The sequence below is a fragment of the Clinocottus analis genome, unplaced genomic scaffold (assembly GCF_023055335.1).
Source record: "Clinocottus analis isolate CAN_PGR_092001 unplaced genomic scaffold, fCliAna1.0.p SCAF_26, whole genome shotgun sequence".
NCBI lineage: Eukaryota > Metazoa > Chordata > Actinopteri > Perciformes > Cottidae > Clinocottus > Clinocottus analis.
Window position 1 is genome coordinate 2,439,369 of NW_027175998.1, and position 23,068 is coordinate 2,462,436.

The 23,068-nt window shown below is 47.3% G+C and overlaps 1 protein-coding gene across 7 annotated transcripts in view; it reads right to left on the minus strand.

Moving 5' to 3' along the window:
* Positions 1-2,053: 2,053 nt before the first annotated feature.
* The window catches only part of apbb2b (amyloid beta (A4) precursor protein-binding, family B, member 2b), a 39,539-nt gene continuing 18,524 nt past the window's right edge, over positions 2,054-23,068 (minus strand). For 3 of the 7 annotated variants that reach the window (XM_068591868.1, XM_068591866.1, XM_068591867.1), the window contains exons 5-18: positions 18,200-18,411; positions 17,849-17,980; positions 17,439-17,498; positions 16,650-16,700; positions 15,868-15,953; positions 15,533-15,593; positions 13,976-14,122; positions 13,384-13,511; positions 10,058-10,172; positions 8,754-8,838; positions 6,786-6,870; positions 6,557-6,683; positions 5,271-5,450; positions 2,054-4,115 (exon numbers count right to left, since the gene is read on the minus strand). In XM_068591868.1, coding sequence (XP_068447969.1) covers positions 3,945-4,115; positions 5,271-5,450; positions 6,557-6,683; positions 6,786-6,870; positions 8,754-8,838; positions 10,058-10,172; positions 13,384-13,511; positions 13,976-14,122; positions 15,533-15,593; positions 15,868-15,953; positions 16,650-16,700; positions 17,439-17,498; positions 17,849-17,980; positions 18,200-18,411 — 1,640 coding nt within the window. In that variant the 3' untranslated portion in view covers positions 2,054-3,944. The remainder of the gene's footprint in view (positions 4,116-5,270; positions 5,451-6,556; positions 6,684-6,785; positions 6,871-8,753; positions 8,839-10,057; positions 10,173-13,383; positions 13,512-13,975; positions 14,123-15,532; positions 15,594-15,867; positions 15,954-16,649; positions 16,701-17,438; positions 17,499-17,848; positions 17,981-18,199; positions 18,412-23,068) is intronic. The other 4 variants (XM_068591871.1, XM_068591869.1, XM_068591870.1 and 1 more) reach the window with 4 other exon arrangements.

Below are 23,068 nucleotides of genomic sequence, written 5' to 3' on the forward strand. Positions count from 1 at the left end.
AAGAGCTCGTGTTCGCCGACGGTGAGGTGAACTAAATTATCGGCACGTGCTGACGCTCCAGTCTGTGCACTTGCAAAGTAAATTATTTGAAATATTATATATATATTTATATTGAAATAAAATGTTGTATCGTCAGTTTAATTTGAGATGTAAGAACATATAAAAATATGTGAAAAGGAATTTTGTTTTGTAATTTCTTCGGCTCTGGTACACACACACACACACACACACACACACACACACACACACACACACACACATCCACACACACAACATGATGCTTTTCCTAGTTAAATATTGTTGGAAATTGAATTGCATTTGTTGCATTAAAAATGATTAAGGTGGAGGATGGGCTATGAATTATTTTCTCTTTTTCCTTCAGGGTGGGTTGTCAAAAATATTAATTCACAATGAACATTTTCACAAAAATTGTTATTATAGTACTGTGATACTATTTTTTAAATAATGGGAGGAGAATTTTACAATATTACAATTATTTTAATACAGATCCTTATTAAGACACAATAGGCGAATTATAGATGTGGTCTAAGAATTTGACCTTTTATAGATTAAAGTTAAACCAATAATAATAACCTAATAATAATAACCTGTGGAGTAAGAAAAATCTGAGATCTCACAAGACAATTTAAAGGAAATAAATATAATAATTCAACTACGTTTTTATTTATTTATTTATGCCTATCTTTTTTTCCTGAAATAATGAGTGCAGCCATCGTCTCAGACCTCAAAAACTTGATCAAATAAAACAATCTGAGGGGAAAGAATCCCTCTCAGCTTGGAGGTGGCAGGAGCTAAGCTTTATTAAATATCTAACGTAAACACAGACACACAGAGGCGGACTGTTCGGTTTTATAATGCTGTTTATTCTCACAATTGATTACATTGACAAAGTGTACAAATTGGTGAGCAGCAAACGGAAGCCGACGCATCCATCTGTGGGAAAGGTGTGCGTTTGTTGTCGTTTATGTGTGTGAGCCTGACAGAGATGCCGGGAGTCCGCCACCATCATCATCATCCTCCTCCTCCTCTTGACTCCTGTTAAACTGTCGAGTCCAACGGTGGACTCCCGGCTCTCAGTCCACTGTACAAGGTGAAGATATATTCCTTTATCTGCCTTTTTTCTTTTTTCTTCCTGCAAAGCGGAGCTTGTTGTAGCGTTGTGAGTAAACCGGGGACTGAGACAACGACACCGAGTCAAGAGACTTTACTTGCCCCAACTAATAAAATCAGTATATACCTTTATAAAATAGAATAAATAAAATAAAAAATATTTCTGTTCAGTACATACAGTCGTTCTTTCAACCGTCCAAGGGCATGCAAGGCTTTACGCCACTTTCCATTTTCTCGAGATCAAAAGAATGCATAGATAATTGCTCAGTTAAATTCAGCATAAAACGGAATTGACAACTGTGAAGATTTCCAATCACCTCTCTTTGTTCCATTATTCGCTCTGGCATTTTTTTTCCTTATCTACAACAATGTATATCACTATTTTACACTTTGGCCATTTGGTGAGTTCTCAAAAAGAAGGCATTTCATTACAAGAAAATAACTACAGACATTTAAAAAATCAAAAGATAGCTTATAACAATGATTAATGCCAAATGTTACGTTACATTTTAAGTTATGTACACACACAATTTGTCATCTCATTCACATTTCAACATCCTCGTGACAAAAGAAGGTGATGCGGCTGGATTTTTCTCAGCAGAAACTCAATTACACTGCTGGTTCGCTGCACTAGCGGTCAACTGGTTCGAGACCCGGCCTCAAGACCCGGAGGCAACGGGAGCCGCAGCTGCAGGAAGGTGACCGCCCGCTGAGCCTGCTAGCTGCTACGCTGTCAAGCTTCACTGTGACACATTCAGTTTAAAATAAAAGGTGGAAGCTTTCTCAATAAAATAGAAATATATATGTTGTATTTCAAACAGAAGTAGACAATAGCACCTTCTCATTTTAACCGCGGGCCGTCGATTTTTTGGGCTAAAATGTGACAACTATCGCTAGCAGATTTCCTCAACTCGCTAACGTACAGATTGTTAGTCAGAGTATTCGTGAGTTTAGTGTTATTTCATTTAAACATTAGCGTACGTACTTGGGACAACCGAGACAGAGGTTCAGGTTTTTAAAAAGCTGGACCAACCGCGTGTTTGGTGCTCCTTGCCGGGCTGGAGAGACGCTAACAGTGACTCTAATAAAGGATACGCTGCTTTTCTTTCTAATGTAACCTGTAAACCCATAAAGCAAAGTTAGCTAGCTACAGTAAGCTAGGTAGCCTGGCATGCTAACAACTGCAGCTTACATTAGAGCAGACAACTCCCTTGAACGTGTCATTGGTTTTGTATTTTATATGAATATCAATGCATAAAAGCCCCTGACGCGCTTCTTCACCATGTGGAGCAGCGTGTACGGGGCTTTTAAAATATGTTCATGATTTTAGGTGCAATAAACTTCATAGACTTCATTAGTTACTACCATACATCCAAGTTGGTCAGACATGCAATCATGAGGAGCTAGCAGTGTTGAATTGAGATTTGTGAGAGGGAAAACTAGAGAAAACGGACCAAAAAGTGATCTAGTGGCACTGATGAAAACAGTGGTGCAGTGAGGAGGAGGCAATGAAAAGAACAACTGAGAAGGTGCATTCGAGTGAACAGAACCCTGGACACACACGGCGGCCCGGGAGAGTCCTGTTGGTTTGAGTCAACATGTCCCTCTCTGTCTGGCCTCTCTCGAAAAAACAAAAAACAAAACGCAGAATCGGGCGGTGAAGCCAGTCTGTTCTCCTTCACCTCCTCAGGTACAAAAACACATTTGCCTTCTCCGAATGGTTGCTCCAGCCTTCCTCCTGTTTTGAGAAGAGGACATGAAGTCTCTGAGGACTGATAGATACTGAGGTGGGATTCAAAAGAAACAACCTGTCCATCCTCGTGTTTCCTTCTCCATTATGGCTATCGTCTGTCGTTTTCCCAAAGGGTTTAACGAAAGGACAAAAACAACGACACGTAAACAGGAAGTGTTTGAAGGATGTTTCGGGTGGAAGGTCACCGCTCGTTTCGACCCTCGGTGCCGACTCTTGCGCAGCTGAAAAGAAAACAGAGAAAATACGAAGAAAACGACGACGACGACGACGACAACGTGGCTTCGGATTTCTCACCCTCCGGTAAGCAGCAGCAGTGTATTGATATTGTCTACAATGGTTCACGTTGATATAAAATGTTCATGCAGGATCAGGATAGTGCGCGGAGACTGACGAGCCGATCTTTGTAGTCGGAAGCAGCTTCCTTCTTTCGCTCATCACGCGATCGTAAAATCAGACGCGATGGCTTTCATGATTCCGTCCTTCCATTTCACTTCACGTTACAGTCCAATGAGAGAGGCGGGGGGGGGCACTACAGACAACAGGACAACCAGGTGAATGACATAGAAGAGGAGGAGGGGGGGGGGGCGTGGTCAGGTGTGCAAGGTCATGCTGGCTGCACAGACACAAATACAATAAGAGCACGGAGAGATCAGCAGTTTGGGCAGCGATGAGCTCGCTCATCACGCGCGCCGTGCCGGAAGCAGCGCCTCCTACTTCCTCTTCCTCACTCCTTCTCTGCGCCGAGGGGGAGGGGGTGAGTAACGTTTATGTACACGATCGCAACATCGGGTGTTTCTTTGTGGGGTTTTTTTCCTTCTCGATGTGGGATTAGAGTCTTTATTCGTCTCGTATTTTGCGGAAACAAAATTCGAATGCCGCCCCGGGAGACGGTTGAACTCTCGAGGCGAAATTCCAATTTCAGTTCAGAGAACGGGAAGGACTTCCCCTAAAAACCCCTGGGGGCGGGGGTTGCGGTGTTTCCATGGTTGCTGCGGTGGAGACGGGTTTTGGCGGCCATAGTGACAGGGGAGGGGTCGTGGCAGGGGCGCTTAACCGAGGGTTACTGCGGCAACTCTGTGACGGGTCTCTTCTGTTTGAGGGTGTCGATGAGGGACAGGACGCCTCTCTTCACGCTGGTCGATACCCGGCGGGACACCGAGTCACCGGGGGGCGACGAGCCGCAGGCCTTCTGGGAGGGGGGTCGAGCCACCAGACACTTCTGATACCGCAGCTGAGAGGGAGAGAGAGAGAGAGAGAGAGAGAGAGAGAGAGAGAGAGAGAGAGAGAGACGTATTGTAAATAATAGAGTTACAGCTGCTGGGTGTAGGACTGTGGAGGTGTCTGAGGGAGAGACTGGTGCAGGCTGCTAGTTGTGATCAATAGTAATGACTGGTGATTCCTGTCACCAGTGAATCAGTTTTAGTGTGTGGGTGTGCGCGCGTGCGTGCGTGTGTGTGTGTGTGCGTGTGTGTGTCCATATATCCATAGATGTGATGTGTGATCAATAGCCCGGCCAGCAGTCGACTAATCTTGTGACTCACCTACAGCAGAGAGGGCAGAGGGAGATGAGTTATCTCCACTAATAGGTCGCATTACAGCAGAAACGCCGCATTCTGGGTTGGGGTTATGGACATTATAATGCTAAATAAAGAAATATTGAAAAAGGTATGGTGAGTTTATGACATTGAGTCAATGCGCATGTGTTAAACTTCTCCTGTAAAGCAGCAAACGATGTGCAGCACAATCCAAATATATACGAGCACACTTGCAAGGACGTCCTCTCCCAGAGACGACGGACGCTGAACTCAGATTATATTTTGACTGCAGGCGGCCTGAATGCATGTCGTGGACACGCGTCACCACCGCAGTAGAGCGTATGGATCTGGCAGCAACACAAGAAGAGGCGAGGCTCAAAATGTCGACCAGAAAGACAACCTCGGCCGTCTCAAATGTGTTGTTTGTTTTTGTTCATAAATGTATCATTTATTGCAAACATTGGTTTTGATTATAAAAAGTCATTTTATTAATGTGCTGAGTGTGTGTGTGTTTATATTGTAAATGACATTTGATAAGATTTGTGTGCTACGCAAAATGTTGACTTTTTCATATATTCATATATTTTTCTTTTAACCCAAATTTAATTTAATTTATTTATTTTGGGCCCCGAGACGACGAGACGTCCTAAAGTATCGAGCCCCGATGTGTTTGCCGTCCCGTGGTTTCAGCTTGAATGATTTTCTGTGTTTTAGTGTTCAAGTTTTGCTGCATAAAAAAAGATGTGTGTGCTTGGACACAGCGAACCTGCACTGGTGGATTCCTTTACTTCCTAACGGACCCGGCTGGAGTTTGCTGGGTTCATTCAGCCCGGCGCCGCTCGGTGACTCACCATACAGGCCGCCTGCACGGCCTCCGACACGTTCCCCGCGTTGGGCTCGCACCAGAAGACGTGACAGTCGAAGCGATGGCCGCCGGCGTCCATGACGAAGGCGAACGTGTGCACGTTCCGCCCGACGCCCATGAAGGACAAGAATCGGACGCGACACTCCACCAGCACTTCCTCTTCGTTCTGGTCGGAGACACACCGGTGGGTGAATAATCAGAGAGTCATAGACATGTAGAGTGTGATTTTACTGGAAAGACGCCATAAAAACACATTATTGAGGTAATATACGACCTTTGTTTCTGCACTCACAGGCATATAGTTCCACATGTTCGTACAGGGGAGTCGCCCCGTAAAACTAGAGCCTTCTAATAAACAGGTCCACCGGAGCAGATGGGCTTTATGTGCGTCTTACAGCTAAATTATTAAAATCTCAAAAAGGCGTTTGATGTCATTTGCACGGTCGAACGCTGTAAAGACTTTTGCTCTGGGTGGCCGCTTGCTACCTTTCATGGTTGACAATGTCCGTAAAGCCTGACAATGAAACGCCAGAGTGACGTGTTTTCCTCATCAGAGTCAACAGTGAAGTGCGAGATACATTTTAACACTGTGGAGGACTCAACGATGTGCACCAGACATAGTGAAGTGGTATGTATCTGAAGTAGAGCCAGGTGTACATCTTTTCTTAGTCTGTGATAAGTAAAGGTAGTTTCTCTAAAAGCACAACCTGACGTTTGACCGCCTTAAAGTGCAAGAATGTGCAACTTGAAGAAAATGCTGGTTGTTTTTCCTTTATTGCTCAAACTTGCATTCTCTCTACTGACCAGCAGGGGGGACATCTCTGGTTGTATCGAAGTCTCTACTTCTCTCTTGATTTATCCCTCAGTAAACATTGTAAACATGAGTTTATGTCTCAATCTCTAGTTTCAAGTCTTCTTCAATACAGCATGATGTTCATTTAGTAAAGTATGGTCATTTAGAGTCAAATAGACCATAAAGCAGGGTGTGCTTTAGGGCGGGGCTACAAGGTGATTGACAGGTCTCTACCAGGGCCGTATACGGTGTCTCGACGTCACTGTAAGTATGGTCACTTCTGCTCAGTGGTTGAAAAAAACAAACAAGAAACAAACAAGTAAGCCAAAATCCAAGATGGCGTCGGCCAAAACGCCAAACTCAAAGCTTTTAAAACATCAGTTTTGAGTGACGTCATATTTTCTCTTGCCAGATAAAACAGAAGAAACCCAGGAAAGGTCGGGGTTTGTAGTTCCGGCTACGGCAGACGTGCGTCTCACCTCGTCTTTGCTGATGGTGACCGTAGCGTCCGCCACGTTGAGGGCCACGGGGGTCCAGTCTTCTCGGTTGGACGAGCCGATCAGACTGTCTATCGCTCCGTTCAGGATGTCCATGCCTGGAGCGGAGCATGTTAAAGAAAAACAAAAGACAGAAACATTAAAACCGTATCTAGAGTGAGACTGTGTCAGGTGTGTGTGTGTGTGTGTGTGTGTGTGTGTGTTGAACTAACCTATTGGTCTGGCCACGGGCAGCATCCCGAGGTAGAGCACCTGGAACTTCTGAACCAGCTCCGTCTTTGGTGTGGGGAACTCTGCTGGGGGGGAAGCCATGCACACGTTCAAGAGGCGTATTGTGAAATACAACAAGCAGCCACGCGCACTGACCGAGGGGCGTTATATCTAAACGTCAGGACATCTCTTAACGCAGCCTGGAGGTATGGAACCAGGCTGAAGCATGTGGCGTGAAGTCATTCTGGTCCTCTGGTTAGTTTAGTTTAGTTTAACAGATGCATTGTTGACTCTATCCTTGAGTTTCGCTTTCCAACAACTGCTTAAAGATGAAGTTATTTCTTACCTATTTGTTTTTGTCTGTCAGCAGGGTTACAGAAATTAAAACTACTGGCTCTATTTTCATGAAACTTGCTGGATAGTGTGAAGCGTTGGTCATGGAAGAACACCATTACATTCTGGCGCTGATGCAGGATGGAGCACAGGGCAAAAAGAAAAGTGGGCGTGGCCCTGGCAGATGTCCGTGCTCATTCCGGTCACTGGATGTTTTCGGTATGTAACAGAACTCTGCTTTGGATCGTCACAGTGGACTCCAGAGAGACGTTCTCCTGCTGCACCCTTCGGTTCACTCCGAGTTCATTTTCAAGCAGAGACACTGCAGCGGCTGGGTTTGACGAGCTGTCAGCCGGCAGGCCCGGCTTGTTGCGTCTCGTCCGATCACAAGCGTATATATAAATGACACGCTGCGGCACGGACAATCGTTCTTCTCCCCGGCGGAGTGACAGCGAGCCGACGGTCGAGAAGGCGGTGAGCAACGACGGAAAAGGGCTCGTTGATCTCATTTTTATTTTATTTTTATGACTGAAAGAGAGTGAAACAGTCCAGGTCCAAAAATATACAGCATGAGTCGGTGTTTTTTAGCCCACCGAGAAATCTTGTTTTACCGCCCCCGACGTCTCCTGGCAGGCCACTTGGCCCATCTGTCTGACGAGTAAGAATTTGAGGGGCTCCCTTCACGTCTTCTCTGTAAATTTGAGATTATTGAACACTGTCTCATGCCCGGTGCACTGGACCGTCGACCGTCTGGGAGTGGGTGACTAACTTTAACGGTACCGTGTGGCGCTTTTTGACCACTGGCAGAGCTAAGGAGCGATGTTTTTTTTTTTTACGAGCGGGTCTCCGCTATATTTCACACCATTCTACCGACGGAGCTGGCAGCGATAACGCACACAGTCAGGCGCGGTGAGCCGGAGCCGAGAAACAAGAAGAAACGGTGAGCCTCATCAAGTATTTACAGAGATGTGTGCAGTCGTTAAACGCATTCATCGGCCTTCAAGGACGCAGAGGCCCGATCACACCGAGACGCGGCGCTCGGCGAAGGCAAAATGGCGTCGTGCACATGCGCCGCCAAAAGATCGCATGCAGTTGGTCGGAAATTGGGTGATGCGCGGGCTCATTGTAGCCTTTATGAAACTTTTATGACGTGAGATATGAATCCTCCCTCCCCTTCCCTCTCACATAGCTCTCTAGGAAAGGAGGAGTAAAGTAGTAGAGCCCGCCCTCTTGCTCGATTTGATTGGCTGCCTGGGCTAAGTGTGACATTGACGAGTGGTCCACATGGGAATATTTCCCGGTTCTTTTAATTGTCTCACAGTGATGGTTGGGGATCTTTTGGATAAAAACCGTTGTTTCAATTAATACTAACTAATTATTTATGAATCCAACTGTCTCGATGCTTATGCCCCCGAACCGCTCGTGACTTTGCGCAGCGTTGACAGAGGACGTCGCCGTGGTCTTTGGGACTTTCTGCTCTTACAAATAGCCAGTTTAAATGCATGCAGCGTGCCGGGAAAAAAGTGGTAAGTGTCTATTGATGCACGTCAGTAGTCACAATCCTTATCTCTTAGACAGACTCACACACACACACACACACACACTCTGAATGAGGTCCAGTGTGTGTGAAGCCTACCTTGTAGAGGGAGATCCAGTCCGGCCTGCATCCTGTCCTGGAGAGAGCCCGCCATCGCTTTGGCATTCTTTCTCTCTGTCATTATCTGGAGGAGGGACGGGGCAGACACAGAAGAATGAGGAAACGCCGTGCAACAACAGACGCGGAATCACAAGACCGCGGCAGAGGCACGAGGGAGGAGGTCGAGGAGACGAAGAGAAATACGATGTGTGAAAGAGTGAAGAGTGGAGAGATGAAGAGGGAGGGAAGGAGAAGTGAAAGATGAAAGAGCGCAGGAAAAGCCTCGAGCAGTTTCACCCCTGATACTGTTGTCTATTCATTTCACCGGGGGGGCACACACACACACACACACACACACACACACACACACACACACACACACACACACATCTTTCCAAGGAAACACACAAACCCAGATGAACAAAAACAGCCAAAATCTCACACACACAATATGGAAATATACCAAATGACACACATTTTTAATCAGAGCGTTTGTGACTCCAAACCCCGCTGAGCCCAATCCTCTGTTTCTCCTTATTGATCCTTTCTGTGGACATTCTTTATTCAACACAGCGTGTTGTACGGTACGTAAAGCGGGGGAGGTAAAATCAGCACGAAGGCTGGAAAGACGGACAAACGGCTGCTCCTTCACCTTTGTTCCATCAACAAATCACATTTGAGGGACACGCTCGGCCCTGAAACCGGATCCGTTTTAAAAACCCGGTTTTAATGCGACGCAGAACTGACTTCTAATAGCGGGTTATGAGCCTGCATAAACAAAGACAGAATTTAAAGATCTTTTCCGACGTCGCGTTCAATTACAGAAGCTATTAACGTGTTTTATGGGGAACAAAAGGAAAGTCCATGAATTCCAGGCCAGCTCGGTGAATTAAGATGTGAATAAAATATTGTTTTATTTAAAAGAAGCCTGGTTTAAATATTGTTCTTGTAATCGGGTTTGCAGTGAACCGGTATTGTCCTCAAAGTGTGATAACTGTGTTTGAGGAGAAACTTTAGATGACTTTAATGTTGCTGTTGGATTCTTTGAGGACTGCAGATTAGATGCGCTGAGATTAAAATGTGCACCGAGACAACATAAATATGTTGAAACGATACACTGTACCTGGGGAAATAAATACATTATTTATCAGGTGGCACAACTACATTATGATCATTATTTTCATGACATTTTTTGATAATTTTTCAATCATAAGAAATATAAACTTCTTTAAATTCTATAAGAGTCTCTTTGCCGGAGCCCAACTCGGGCTTCGGGCATCGGGCCCCCGGTCTGAACCGCTCACCCTGGAGCAGATCTCGTGCAGGCTGGTGGCGATGGCTTTGGCGGGCGTGTCACAGCGGAACACATGACATTTCAGGATCCTGGTGTTTTTGTCCCGCGCCACGTATGCAAAGTCCCTGAGAAGAAGAAGAAGAGAACGACGGGTCAGCGAAGACACGCAGACGGACGGGGAAAAACACCACGGGGGGAGGGGGGGTTGTGTGCGTGTCTGTGTGGTTTTGTGTGTGTGTTTGTGTGTTTTTGTGTGTGTGTCCAGCTTCGAAACAGACAACTCGTGAAGACAGATGAAAGATGAGCTAACCTTTATCTGTCTGATGAGCACAGGACACACACAGACACACACACACACACACACACACACACACACTAGTCGATGGACCCTCGAGATTCATAGAGCAGTGTGACGCAAGAGGGTGCTGAATGAGTGACAGCGGGGGAGAACTATTTCCCCTGAGCCCAGTGGAGCTGAAACACCATCTACGAAGCTAAATAGAGGGACGAAACAGAGGGATGGAGAGAGAGAGAGAGAGAGAGAGAGAGAGAGAGAGAGAGAGAGAGAGAGAGAGAGTGAGAGTGAGAGTGAGAGAAGGGGAGAGAGAGGGGGAGAGAGTGGAACGAAGATGGATCGGCAACAAATTAAACCAGTACAGCACACACACGCGCGCGCTCGCTCGTTGATTTACGTCATTCAGAAGTGCACATAAAATCCATCTACATAACTTCCTTCAAGCTGCGTGCTTCAATATGCCGTGCCACAGGAAACACGGCCTGATGGGTAACAAGATTTCTGAGCCCAGCCCCTCAGGGGGAACTCTCCTGAGAAGAGAGAGAGTGTATGTGTGTGTGTGTGTGTGTGTGTGTGTACTTTAAGAAAAGAAAGATGATGGTAGACAAGGACAGAGGAGGTCACCTTTCACTCCCTCACACCTGCGTGCACATCGCTACAGGAGACGCTTTGAAGACGAGACGGACTAGACACGGAGGAAATGAAACAATAACGGGGTGACGGAGATGATGGAGAGATAATGCAGGGAGGGGGGGAGGAATGTGTTTACCTCTCTCTGTTGTCCAAGGAAGCAAGGGGAGGAAAGGAAGCCAGTTAGTGGAAATAAAAGATGTGAGAAGTACAACCCAAATTCTTCAAACCAGCCCCCCTGCTGGGGGACAGCAGGCGGAGAGCAACTCCAACACACACAACACAAGTTACACACATCTTTGTTCTGCACTGAAGCGACTTCCCAGGAAACACAGTTTGAAGAGCGGCGCAGAAAAGCAGCAATGCAGGTTATTTATATGCAAACTTTATATTTTGCCCTGAGGAAATATATATGTATATATATATATATACATATCTCATGTATATAAATATAACAGAACTTGAATAAGGTGCGGAGGAAAAAGAGAACAAGAGCAGGACAGAGAGATGTTCTGGATTAGTTGGTGGCAGATTTTTCCTGAAGGACATTTTTAAAAGACATAAATAAGTGTGGAGGAGGGGAGGGGGGAAGGGGGGGTGAGAAGTTACACCTTGAGGAGAAAAGTGAAATAACGAGAGCGGAAATTGGGACTCAACGTCCACAATGAACATGAAAGCGTTGAAGACGAGGGCAGAATGAGACACCCCGATGAAGAGTGAAAATAAAAGTCAGAGGGAAAGGGGGGGGGGGGGGTATCTGCTTCCCACTTTAATCTTTTCATCATGCCGACGCCCCTGAAAATGTCAAGGTTGCCGTGGGAATCTGTCATCTCTATATGGCGATAATGAGTTTCGTGGCACACGGGGGGAGAGAGGGGTACGATTACTATGCCAACACGACCACTGGGAGAGCGGGCGTGTGCGCGCGCGCGTGTGTGTATGCGTGTGTGTGTGTGAATAAGGGGGAGGACTCCTCACTACGACCGGGCTTCTAATCAAATAGGTCTTGTCTCTTTAAAAGGGTCCAACAAGCTGTGAATAAACACGGGAACAAAAATTCCGACACATGGAAGTGTTTCAGGAACGCTCAGCGTCGCAAACATCTGACTCCAGACCCTCCTCCCACCACCTACTCATCTATTCGTAACCGAGCCGCACCGAGAAGCTCCGCTCTCCTCCGCTCTCCTCCACCTCGTGATGGAGATGAGCCGGATGAAAGAAGGTGAAGGAAGAGATACTCACGGCCGTACGGGAGCGTCGCACCGGCTGCTGCTCGCTGAGACTCAACTCCTCGACCTGTCCCGCTCCTCACCCAGAGAGCACTAACCATACCTTCCCCCTCTGGCTGCTTCATCCCCCCCCTCTCTCCGCTCTCCCTCTCTCCTGCCAACACACGCCCCCTCCTCCTCCTCGTCTTCCTCCCTCTTCTCCTCCTCCTTCTCCCTCTGCTGCAGCTGAGGTATTCCCAGCGCTCACACTCTCCTGTTATATGTAGATGTGGATGGTAAAAATGTTCCTTTTATCTGACAGGATGATCTTGTAAACATACAGCGCTGCATGCACGCACGCACACACGCACACACACACACACACACACACACACACACACACATGTGTGTGTGTGTGTGTGTGTGTGCATGTGTGTGCGTGTGAGAGTATGAGAAAGAACCCTGAAGCAACAGAATTTTGCAGTTTGGCTCAAGCCAAGAGCTTTTAGCCTTGCCTCCTTCCCCGAGTGCACTCCTGCATATGCATGTGTTTGTGCGTGTGTGTTTGTGTGTGTGTGTGTATGTATGTGTGTACGTGTCAGCTCCAATTATAAAGCAGCGACCGACCGCTCCAGTCCACCTGGCCGTGCCTCATAACCTACATTTGAATTGGTCTCCTGCAGCAGCAGCACCACCACGCGGCGTTGGGTGGATATGAACGTGACCGCGAGAGACGGACAGAAAGCGAGCCGGGTGGAGTGGGGGCAGGGGGCAGGAAGAGGGGTGGGAGGGGTTGGAGGGTGGGGGTGACAGAATAAAAGCCCCCACTCATATTCCCCTTTGTCCTGATGAATTTATCCTTCAACTCGTCTCATCTGCACGTCACTCCAGCAGCCATCTTCTGCCCTCCACCTTCACCCTGACCTCTCTTTCTCACTGAGCGATCGACCTTATTTAAATTTGTGACTAATCCATCAATTATTTAAGTGCAGGAAAACAACAAGAGGGCCTCAATAAGTCACGACCCCGGGGGCGACTGCTTGATCACACACTGCGGAGATGTTAAGAGATGATTGAGTTCACGCCGTTGCATTCTGGGTCAACTTCAACACGCTAATGGTTAATCATGAGGACAAGCAAAAGGGGGGGATTAATCAATACAAGAAGACAAAAAAAAAAGCAGTGGTTGCAACGGTGACTGACCTGCCGTTGTCCCGGCCCACACCCCAGACCCGGATGCTTGCGATTGGCTGAGAGTGAAGCACGCTGCGGTCCATGGGGTCGACAAGATTCAACATGTTGTTCTCCAGCACCAGGTACATGTCCTTCCCCTGGACAGACGGACAGACGGACAGACACACACACACACACACACACACACACACACACACACACACACACACACTCCTTATTTCCTGCAGCTCAAACCACTGCCCAAAAAAAAGCCTTAATAAATATTTGCCTGAAGCGTGTGTGTTATTGAAAAAAGGATGAAGCTCTCTCCTTCCGTCTCTCTCTCTCTCTCTCTCTCTGTTCTGTCGCTTCACATTAAACACAACCAGCGGAGGGAAAGACTTCATACCGTTGCTCCCCTTCGCTCTCTCTCCTCTCACCTCCCTCCCTCCCTCCATCTTCTGAGACACATTCCAGGCTCACATTTGTCGCTCTTTTTAAAAAAAAATGTATTTTTAGACCTTGCTCTGCCCTTTTAATTTGTCTTCCTGGCATTTCTACAAGCACACCTTACCCCTCTTAAAGGTTTCAAAGCAATAAGACATGCATTCCTCCCCCTCACCTCTCCCCAGATGCCGACGGTGTCTCGAATGTCGTTCTTGCAGTAGGACAGCTGCCGTATGCAGTTGTTCACGGCGACGCTGCTCTTTCCGGGAGCCAAGTCGTCCTCCGCCATCTCCACCCATCCCAGAGAGCGCACGGCGAAACACTGAGGGGACACACCGAAGCCGCCGCGTCACCGTCACATACACATCACGGCGCTCAATCGTTAGAATCCCACAAAGACGAGAGCAGATGAACAGAATGAGGACAACAAAGTGTGTCGGTTGACGAGAAGGGCCGGGAACAGGAAACATCCGTCAGACAAACAGGTAGCAGCCCAGATGGATAACAAAATGCTACGGTGTGATGCTAGCTTGTAATAGGAGGTTAGGGTTGTGATATGTGGCCAAAAGGTATTTTAGGTTTGCAAATGATTAAACGTTAGTGGAAATTCAGTCAGGAAGACTCTCCTTCCTCTCATACATTCACTAATCTCTGTCGATTTCACTTATTATTAATATTAAATATTATAAAGGAAGTAAAATGACTACTGTGTGTATACTGCAGTTATCGGTTTCTTGTCTTAAAACAGATAGGATAATGTTGAGTGAAATCTCCCTCATATTCAGCTTCTTTACTGGTAGATAAGGGCTGGATTATTTGCTGGTGTGTGTGTGTGTGTGTGTGTGTGTGTGTGTGTGTGTGTGTGTGTGTGTGTGTGTGTGTGAGACCAGGCGCCCTGACTGTTCATCTGTGTTTGTGTCTGGTATTCATCATAATGTCACTGTTGCTGAGCACTTTGGACTTCTGCCAGACACACACACACACACACACACACACACACACACACACACACACACACACACACACACACACACACACACACACGCACACATAGACACACACGCACACACACACAGACACACATGCACACACATACATAGACACACACGCACACATAGACACACACACACACGCAGACACAGACACACACACACACACACACACACCAATAAGTCATCTATTTTTTTCTCTTTAATCAGTCGGATTCTATATAAATGTGTTCCTGACGCTAACTTGAGCTGGTATGAGCTGACTGTGTGTGTCTACTTGTGTGTTTTATGGATCTCAACTCTTTGATTGAATCTCAGCTCTAAATGCTCCTGGCTGTGGTTCTCTAGTCTCACCACTCGGGGGCAGCATTGCATAAGGTCTCAGCTTCACTTGGACAAGCGATGAACACAGAACAAACAAACAGGCGTGGGACATAAACAGACAAAAACATGCAAACAGAAGCATTTCACGGAGGAAGTGATGCGTGTGTGCCGGGAATGTTGACTTTGTTCAGCAGGGTTATAGAGCAGGATGGGATAACTCACAAGTATGAGTACCTTCAGAGCTCAAACACTGGAGTATCCACAGGAACATTTGTATAGTTTCAATTAAATCAATGCAAACAAGCCACAATGCAAAAGACTGCTTGTTTGAACAATATTTAGCATAAAAAAATGATCTAAAGATCTAAACAGAAAAATGTGGACCTGGTGATTCTTAAATACATGCTTTGTGCTCCTACCTTTGTCTCTGGGTCTCTGTTGGCACTGCTGCAATGCTCGTCTTCCACTGTTGGACGGTTCCTGAAAGAAAAAGAAAAGTTTGAAAGTCAGGAGTGCGCTATTGTTAGCGTTGCAAGTTGCAATCATTAGCTGCTCGAGCCGTCCTGCTTGTCATTACACACTAACAGAGAACACGGAGCATTTCCTGAAGTGGAACGACTAACATCCTGCTTCGTCTGACCTCTTTGAACTCCAACACAAGAGTTCAAGCAACTTATAAGAGAAGCAGACAGATGAAGTAGAATAGACTTTGATTTGTGATATACCTTTGTGTGTGTGTGTGTAGCTGTTTCACCTTAGTTTGAGCGATGCGTAGCGAAGCGTCGCTCCCTCAAACTCCTTCAGACTGGGGTCGGAGTTCACCGTGGCCGCCTGCAGGTCCTGGGGTGCACAGGCGACATTATCAGGAGCGTGCAACGTGAAACCCACAAAGAAAGCCCCCCCCCTTTCCTCCTTAAAGCCCCCGTCACACGTGTGGGTAACCTGTAATATTATCTATATACTGTGATGTAGCGGCTCCAGACAGATGACAGTCTAGTTTGCCTGCCGTTGGCCTTTTCTTTGTTTTGTTTTTTCTTTCCCAGTTTCAACATTTCAGTTTGCTTTTGATCCAACGAGAGACTCCGCCTCCACACCTACACGTACGACTGCCACACCATCCCCAGGTTACACGGCGTGTGACAGAGGGACTAAAGCACACACAAAGCTCTGACCCAACGCAGCATGTTGCGCCAGCATGCACCCTTGTGAGTGTGTGTGTGTGTGTGTTTGTAGGGGGAAGGGGGGTGCACCGTATGGAGAGATGCCATATTATGTGCACATGTGGGGGGGGGGGCATGCTGCATGGAGAAAAGGGAGTTAAGATGTAGCATTTCATAGGTGAGTGAAGAAAAAACAACCTGTCGCACGTCCATTTGTTTATATATGTGTGTGTGTGTGTGTTGCTGCAGCCAAATGACAAAGATTGCAGATGCATTTATATGTCAAACAATCAAGCCACGCATGCTCTTTGCACAAGGCGGTGACTTCCTGACCACGCGGCGGTGAAAGGCATCGCGAGCGGTGCGGTATACTTGCCTTCCACACCTCGCTATCAATCTTTCCGCCAAAATTACTCCACGCCTGTTTCTACACACACAGAGCGTTTTGGAAAGGAGGAGGGCAAAGGTAGGAAGGGAGCGAGGGAAGAAAGACAGAAGAAGGACGTTAGCTCGCTGGCTCACTTCACACAGTTGCAATAAGGAACGACCCAGCAAGACATTTCTTGGAAGAAAAAAAAATGGGGTCGCTGTCGATCAAAGATGCTCCGTGCTCCACATACGGCCTCCTGCTGCTGAGAGTCTACTGATTGTCGACACTAGAGCTACGGACATTCGGAGTGGGACATCTTTACTGGACCACGAGAATGAAAGGGAACTTTTGCTGCATTTCATCCCCTCCCTCTCCTCATTTACTGTCTATCGCTCTGTCCTATCCAATAAAAAGGCAAAAAAGCCCCACCTAAAGTTAAAATAAAACCCAATAAATTGTATTATAATAATAATTCTTATTCAGTTTGTAAGATAGAAAGCCACTTAAACATGTCCCTGTCCAAACACCTAACTCCCTGCTCTGATATAGATATACACAGATATAGATATACAGACACAGATATACAGTGAAATACACACACACACACACACACACACACACACACACACACACACACACACATTCAGATGCTGCAGTCACAGCATCTGAATGTACACATGTGTGCACACAGATGCCAAACACGCACACAATTTCGCCCAGAGAGAAAGACACTCAGCGCAACCCGACGGGGCGAGAACCGGTGGAGCGGTTAGCAGAAGAAGAGCGTTATCCTACCTTCTCCTCGTCTTCGTGACACTCTGGATCGGGCATCCCCTGGAGAGATGAGGAACGAGGCTGGGAGAGGGGGGGGGGGGAGAAGGGGCCGGGGAGAGAGGAAGAACTTTAAGACATTTTTAAAAAGTCGATCTGCCATTTTGGCTTTGGTGTCCCCGGCTAGCAGACGAGAATTTGGCACGTCTATCTGTCAACATCAGTCCATTCTCTCACTGGATCAATAAGCTATCTACACCGCGCTCCTCTCCATCAATCTCCCTCCCTCTCCCCACGTCCCTCCATCATTCCAGCATGATTGACTGACTGATCCGACTCAGCGTTCTGCTGCTCGACCCGTCTCGCTCCCTCCACCCGTCTGTCCCCCTTGCCTGTTTATCTGGATCACGCGTGACATGTGGTCGGGTACTCACAAAGTAGCAGCTGTTGACGAACCCGCACGTGGCGAGGACGGGCTCGTGAGCGGAGAGAGGCTCCACCGAGCTGTCGGAGGTGGTGCTGCCCGAGCGAGTCGAGCCCCTGAAGAAGACCTCCGCCTGGCACGCCTGCATGGGGGAAGCGTTTGACTACATTAGTTTCAGCTCGGTGTACCTAATAAAGTGGCAACTCAGTGTACAATATCCAATTTTTGAGAATGTCCAGATTGATCACAACGATTTAAATTTAAATTGCATTGGAGGCACAAGACAATATCAGTGAATCGCATTTGCCTATTTGAAGGCTCACGTCAGACCTAACGTGTGTCAGCTCTCTCCGTCCCTCACCTCGTGGTCAGGAGTGGGCGAGGGGCTGAGCGAGTGCTCGTCCGGGACCTGGATCTCGGCCTGCCCCCGGGCCGCTGGGCGGGCGGCGGGTCTCTCCCATTGGGTGGTGCCGGTGGGAATATGCCAGTAGTAGACGCCGGCCATGTCTGTGATCTTCTTCCATCCTGGCGGCAGGTCCGGGTCGGTCTGGAATGACTGCTCACTCCAGATATCTGGCCGGAGAAATGAAAGGTCACAGGCCGCTCGTATACTTTTCCTACAAATGGTTCAAGTTAACCCCCACACATATACACACACACACACACACACACGCACACACACACATACACTGAACAATATCGACAGCTGACTGGGATTACCAGCCTCTGCTGCAGCTGTCATTTGACAAGCCGTGCCTTTCCTCAGACAGCAACTGAGGACAACGGTAAACGCTGCCGTTGTCTTTCATGTGAGACAAAATGTGCAAGTTATCAGACCAGACCACATCATTAGTGCCATCTCGTTTTACACGTCTGCAGTGGTCCGTGTTGCTTCCAATAATTCAGCCTCCCGATCATTCTTCTGTGCATTACAAAAGCATTATTCTATATTGCCAGCAAAGTATCAGTGTTACGAACTCAATCCGTCCTGCATACCACTCGCACAAAGAGAAACTTTCTTTCCCCATATTCACGCGCTTTGTACATATGGAATCAACAGTTATTAACGTTACACATAACTCCATGTACAACTGGGTGAAGCTGACGGACAAATAATATTACAAATTATAATATTAAGTGTAATAATAATAACAAAGAACTGCTATCAAATACTGCAGAATTATCTCTGGCCCAACACGACACTGGCTGTAATTTAAAATCCAAACTTCTCTAACACAACACATTGGCAGCAGAGAGAACAGACGGCCGTTACTGTAATTTATTTGACAGTGATGGAATGTGAGGGGAAATACAGCGTTTACCTTGAAACATGCACACACACACACACACACACACACACACACACACACACACACACACACACACACACACTACGTATATCACTGTCTCTTCTCTCACTCGTGTACTAAATGTCATGTCATCTGAAGGTTGCAGTTTCCTGCCAGTAAAACTAGCTAAAGCAGATACACACACACACACACACACACACACACACACACACACACACACACACACACACACACACACAGAGAACTATTGATGGCATGTGTGTGTGTGTGTGACATTGATGTAGAAACTCATAAAGGTGATATATGCTCTGAGGACCAGGTCAGCTGGTGCTGTGTGTGTGTACGTGTGTGTGTGTGTGTGTGTGTGTGTGTGTGTGTGTGTGAGTGACATCATAAAGAGTTCTCAAACTGCTGACCATGCAGATGAAACGCAGCCCGTGGGCCTGTCGACACGGCAGCAGCGAGGAGCCGTAAAGCAGAGCCTGCTGGGAGTTGCAGTCTTTTATGAGCTAAATAAATAGGTCAACTACGACAGAGGGAACCTGAGAGTCTGCTGAGTGCAGGGCGAGATGTGAAGCCAGAGAACGGGTGCCAGCACAAGATGGACTGGATGAAGACTGAAGCATGTATGTACACGGGGGGAGATACCACCGGATCAAATGCTGCATCATGCCTCCAACTTAGCAGAGTCACAGTCTGCAAGTGTGGAATCGAATGGGGGGAGCTGAAGCATTCGGTCTGTGGGTGAATTGTGCCACAGCCGAGATACGTAGCAGTTAGCCCACGGTAGCCCCTGTTAGCATGCAGCTCCTTGCCAGAGTGGAGAAGGGCAAAACACAGACACATGTTATCTTGCACGCACGCATGCACGCGCTCGCACACACGCACACACACACACACACACACACACACACACACACACACACACACACGCACAGCATGCACAGACCACAGGCTCCTGTGGCAGATATCCAGAGAACGACACTATTGCAATAACAAACTTTATCTCTGTGTTGGAAGAGACTCAAATACCCATGCTGGTGCACACACATATACACATACATAAACACACACACACACCCACACACATACACGCATTGCGTTCAAACCCTAAACCCCACTCTGTAGGTTGCAGCCGACTCCCGACAGATGCACCTACCCTCGTAATTGACAATCACAATGGCCAGCATGTAGTCTTTCCCCAGCATCATAGTGAACTCGCTGCCTCTCACACAGCAGAGCCCAGTGCTGTACACAAACAGAGCAGACCCCAGGCAGGGATGGGATAAGAGGGATAGAGAGAGAGAGAGAGAGCGCGGGTGGGCGGGGGGGAGGGAGATACTGCAAGAGAGGGGGAGACAGAGAGGCATGGTGAGCATGAGGAGAGAAATGAGTGAATGAAAAGTCTGGGGGGGCGGGGGAGAGTGTTTCCCCCTGCAGCTGAGCTGTGTTTGCTGTTGTTGTCGTTTATCCTCTCCCTCCATCTGGAGCGTCAACAGCTCAAATAAGCCCCCTCACCTCCCTTCCTGTGCCGACACATGCACACAGGCACGCGGAAAAAAATCCTCCTCGTCGAATGTCGACACTTTCTCCCTCTACAATCGACCTTCCCTTAGGCCTCTCTTGGTTGGCAAAGCAATAACGCATCATCTTTCAGTCAGTATCATATTCAGTCGAGTGGCGAGGATGAGGAGGATACATGGGAGGGAAAAAAGCAGAGGACCTTAATGAACTGAGGGTGAAGAGACGTTCCAGAGAGAGAGAGACAAAGAGAGAGAAAGAGAGAGAAAAAAGTAGCTCAACATCTGGCAAAAGAAAACTGCTGAATCTCACATGTTGCTGTATGTATGTGTGTGTGTGTGTGTGTGTGTGTGTGTGTGTGTGTGTGTGTGTGTGTGTGTGTGTGTGTGTGTGTGTGTGTGTGTGCTTGTGTGCTTTGGCTCCTCAGTGTGAAAGCGACGTCGTACCGACTCTCTAACCCGCAAACAATCCACAGAGGAATGTGACACACACCTGGGAAAACAACACGGCTTTGTCGATGTGAGACAGTGAGGCAGACGGGGGAGGGGATAGACACACACACACACACACACACACACACACACACACACACACGCAGCAGCAGCAGCAGCAGCAGCAGCAGCACGGACGACTACGTGTTAGGTATCGACAACATGCACGATGCCAGGACCGTCGACTCCTCGGCAAAAACCCTCGAGAGGACAATACGTCTCGACTAAGAGACTGCAGCACCCGTCCTCCGGCCCGTCGATCCGCGAGCATCGATCCGCGCAGACAACGGCATTAAGCTGGGCTGTTTCACTCGCCCAGTAGCCAAACGCACTTGTGCCCATAATGGAAAATATAGGCGTGTTCATCAAGCAAAATACAAAAATTTAACAAAGAAATTTAACAAAAAACGGAAAAGATTTCTAAAGGATTTCCCTTACCTTTGTTATTGTCATCTCTAAAGGTAATTTGTATAACATTACACAATTCAAAGGAATAGGACATCAATAATGGTATCTTTCTTAATTATTTGCTTCGATGAAACATTTCTTGTGGGGGGCAAGATATAAGCTGCTTAGAGCGAGTGTTAGGAAGTTAAACATCTTTCAAACCACTGAATTTATTCAAATGTCTCACCCCAAACGGCATTTTACATGATTACATTTAAAACACATCACGATAATGTTGTAATTACCTTCATGATACCCAATTTTTGGGTGTTTGGAGTGTTTGGCTTGAACGCCACATAGTATAACTGAATAGACCCTCCGTACGCTAGCCGTTAGCTCCTTATCCAGCAGGACGACAGCGGTGAGTCGCTCTTTGTGATCACTCTGAGCACGACGGGAATGAATTACAATTTCATATTTCCAAATGTGATGGAAATGCTGGTATGCTGCTCAGCTCAGTTATTCGGCCAATCAGGAATGTGCTGCCAACCGGCTGCTAACAAGCAGGCAAGAGGAGAGCTACGTTACGATTTGTTGCTTCCAATGTAGCATCATTAGGGGCCAGCGACTAGAAAGCATTGGTGGGGCTCTCCTGATCGTATATGTTTTAATGATCATCGGCCCTTAACAAAGGTCAGGTGTATTTTTCACTTGCTCGGTGGGACAGCTGCATGAGGCATTCCACTTGCACTGAGTGAACCAGCCGCTCATTTTGAACCCTGACTTTGGAAATGACAGCTCGGACCAAAGAGCACCCAAAAAGTTAGGTTCTGAGAGATGAAACACACAGATGCTCAGAGCCTTAGAGCATCTGTGTGGGCTCCCGACCCAAAGAAAAGAGGACAGTGAGTCATCAGATAGCGGGCAGAGAAGCAGCGGATGGCTGCTCAGGGGTTGGGCGCCGCTGCTCCAAAGGAGATGGATGTGCCTCATATGTCTCGCAGCGTTTTAAGGGGCCGTATCAAACGGGCCGTCCAGATCTCTAAGTGACGCGGCTGCAGACGACCAGCGACTGTACTGCTGCAGAGGTACGAGCCGGTTTAGGTGAGGAGTGGCCCGCAATAGGGGGCGGTGACTCACTACACAAAGTTCAAGGTAATAATTGGACATTTAATCAAGTTCGCATGTTCGTGTTCTCAGAAAAGATACAGATTCCTAATAGCGGTACAACAACCACATATCTTAACTATAGCTGAACGAAGCTGTGGATTCAAAGACAAAAAAGGCACAACGTTCTCTCGTTCCAGTGCCTCGTTTGTGAAGAATTACCGCTTCCCTTTGTTTCATATGAAAGTAAACTTAATATATTTAGATTCATGCACTCCGAAAAAGAATTATGAAACTCAAGCAAGGGACAATGTAAAAGATTATATATTTATATCTATGTACCGGGACATAGCCTGCTAACCACCCACAAGGTTACAAGGGCACTTCCTGTCCCAGTCAGAGGGATTCTGGGAG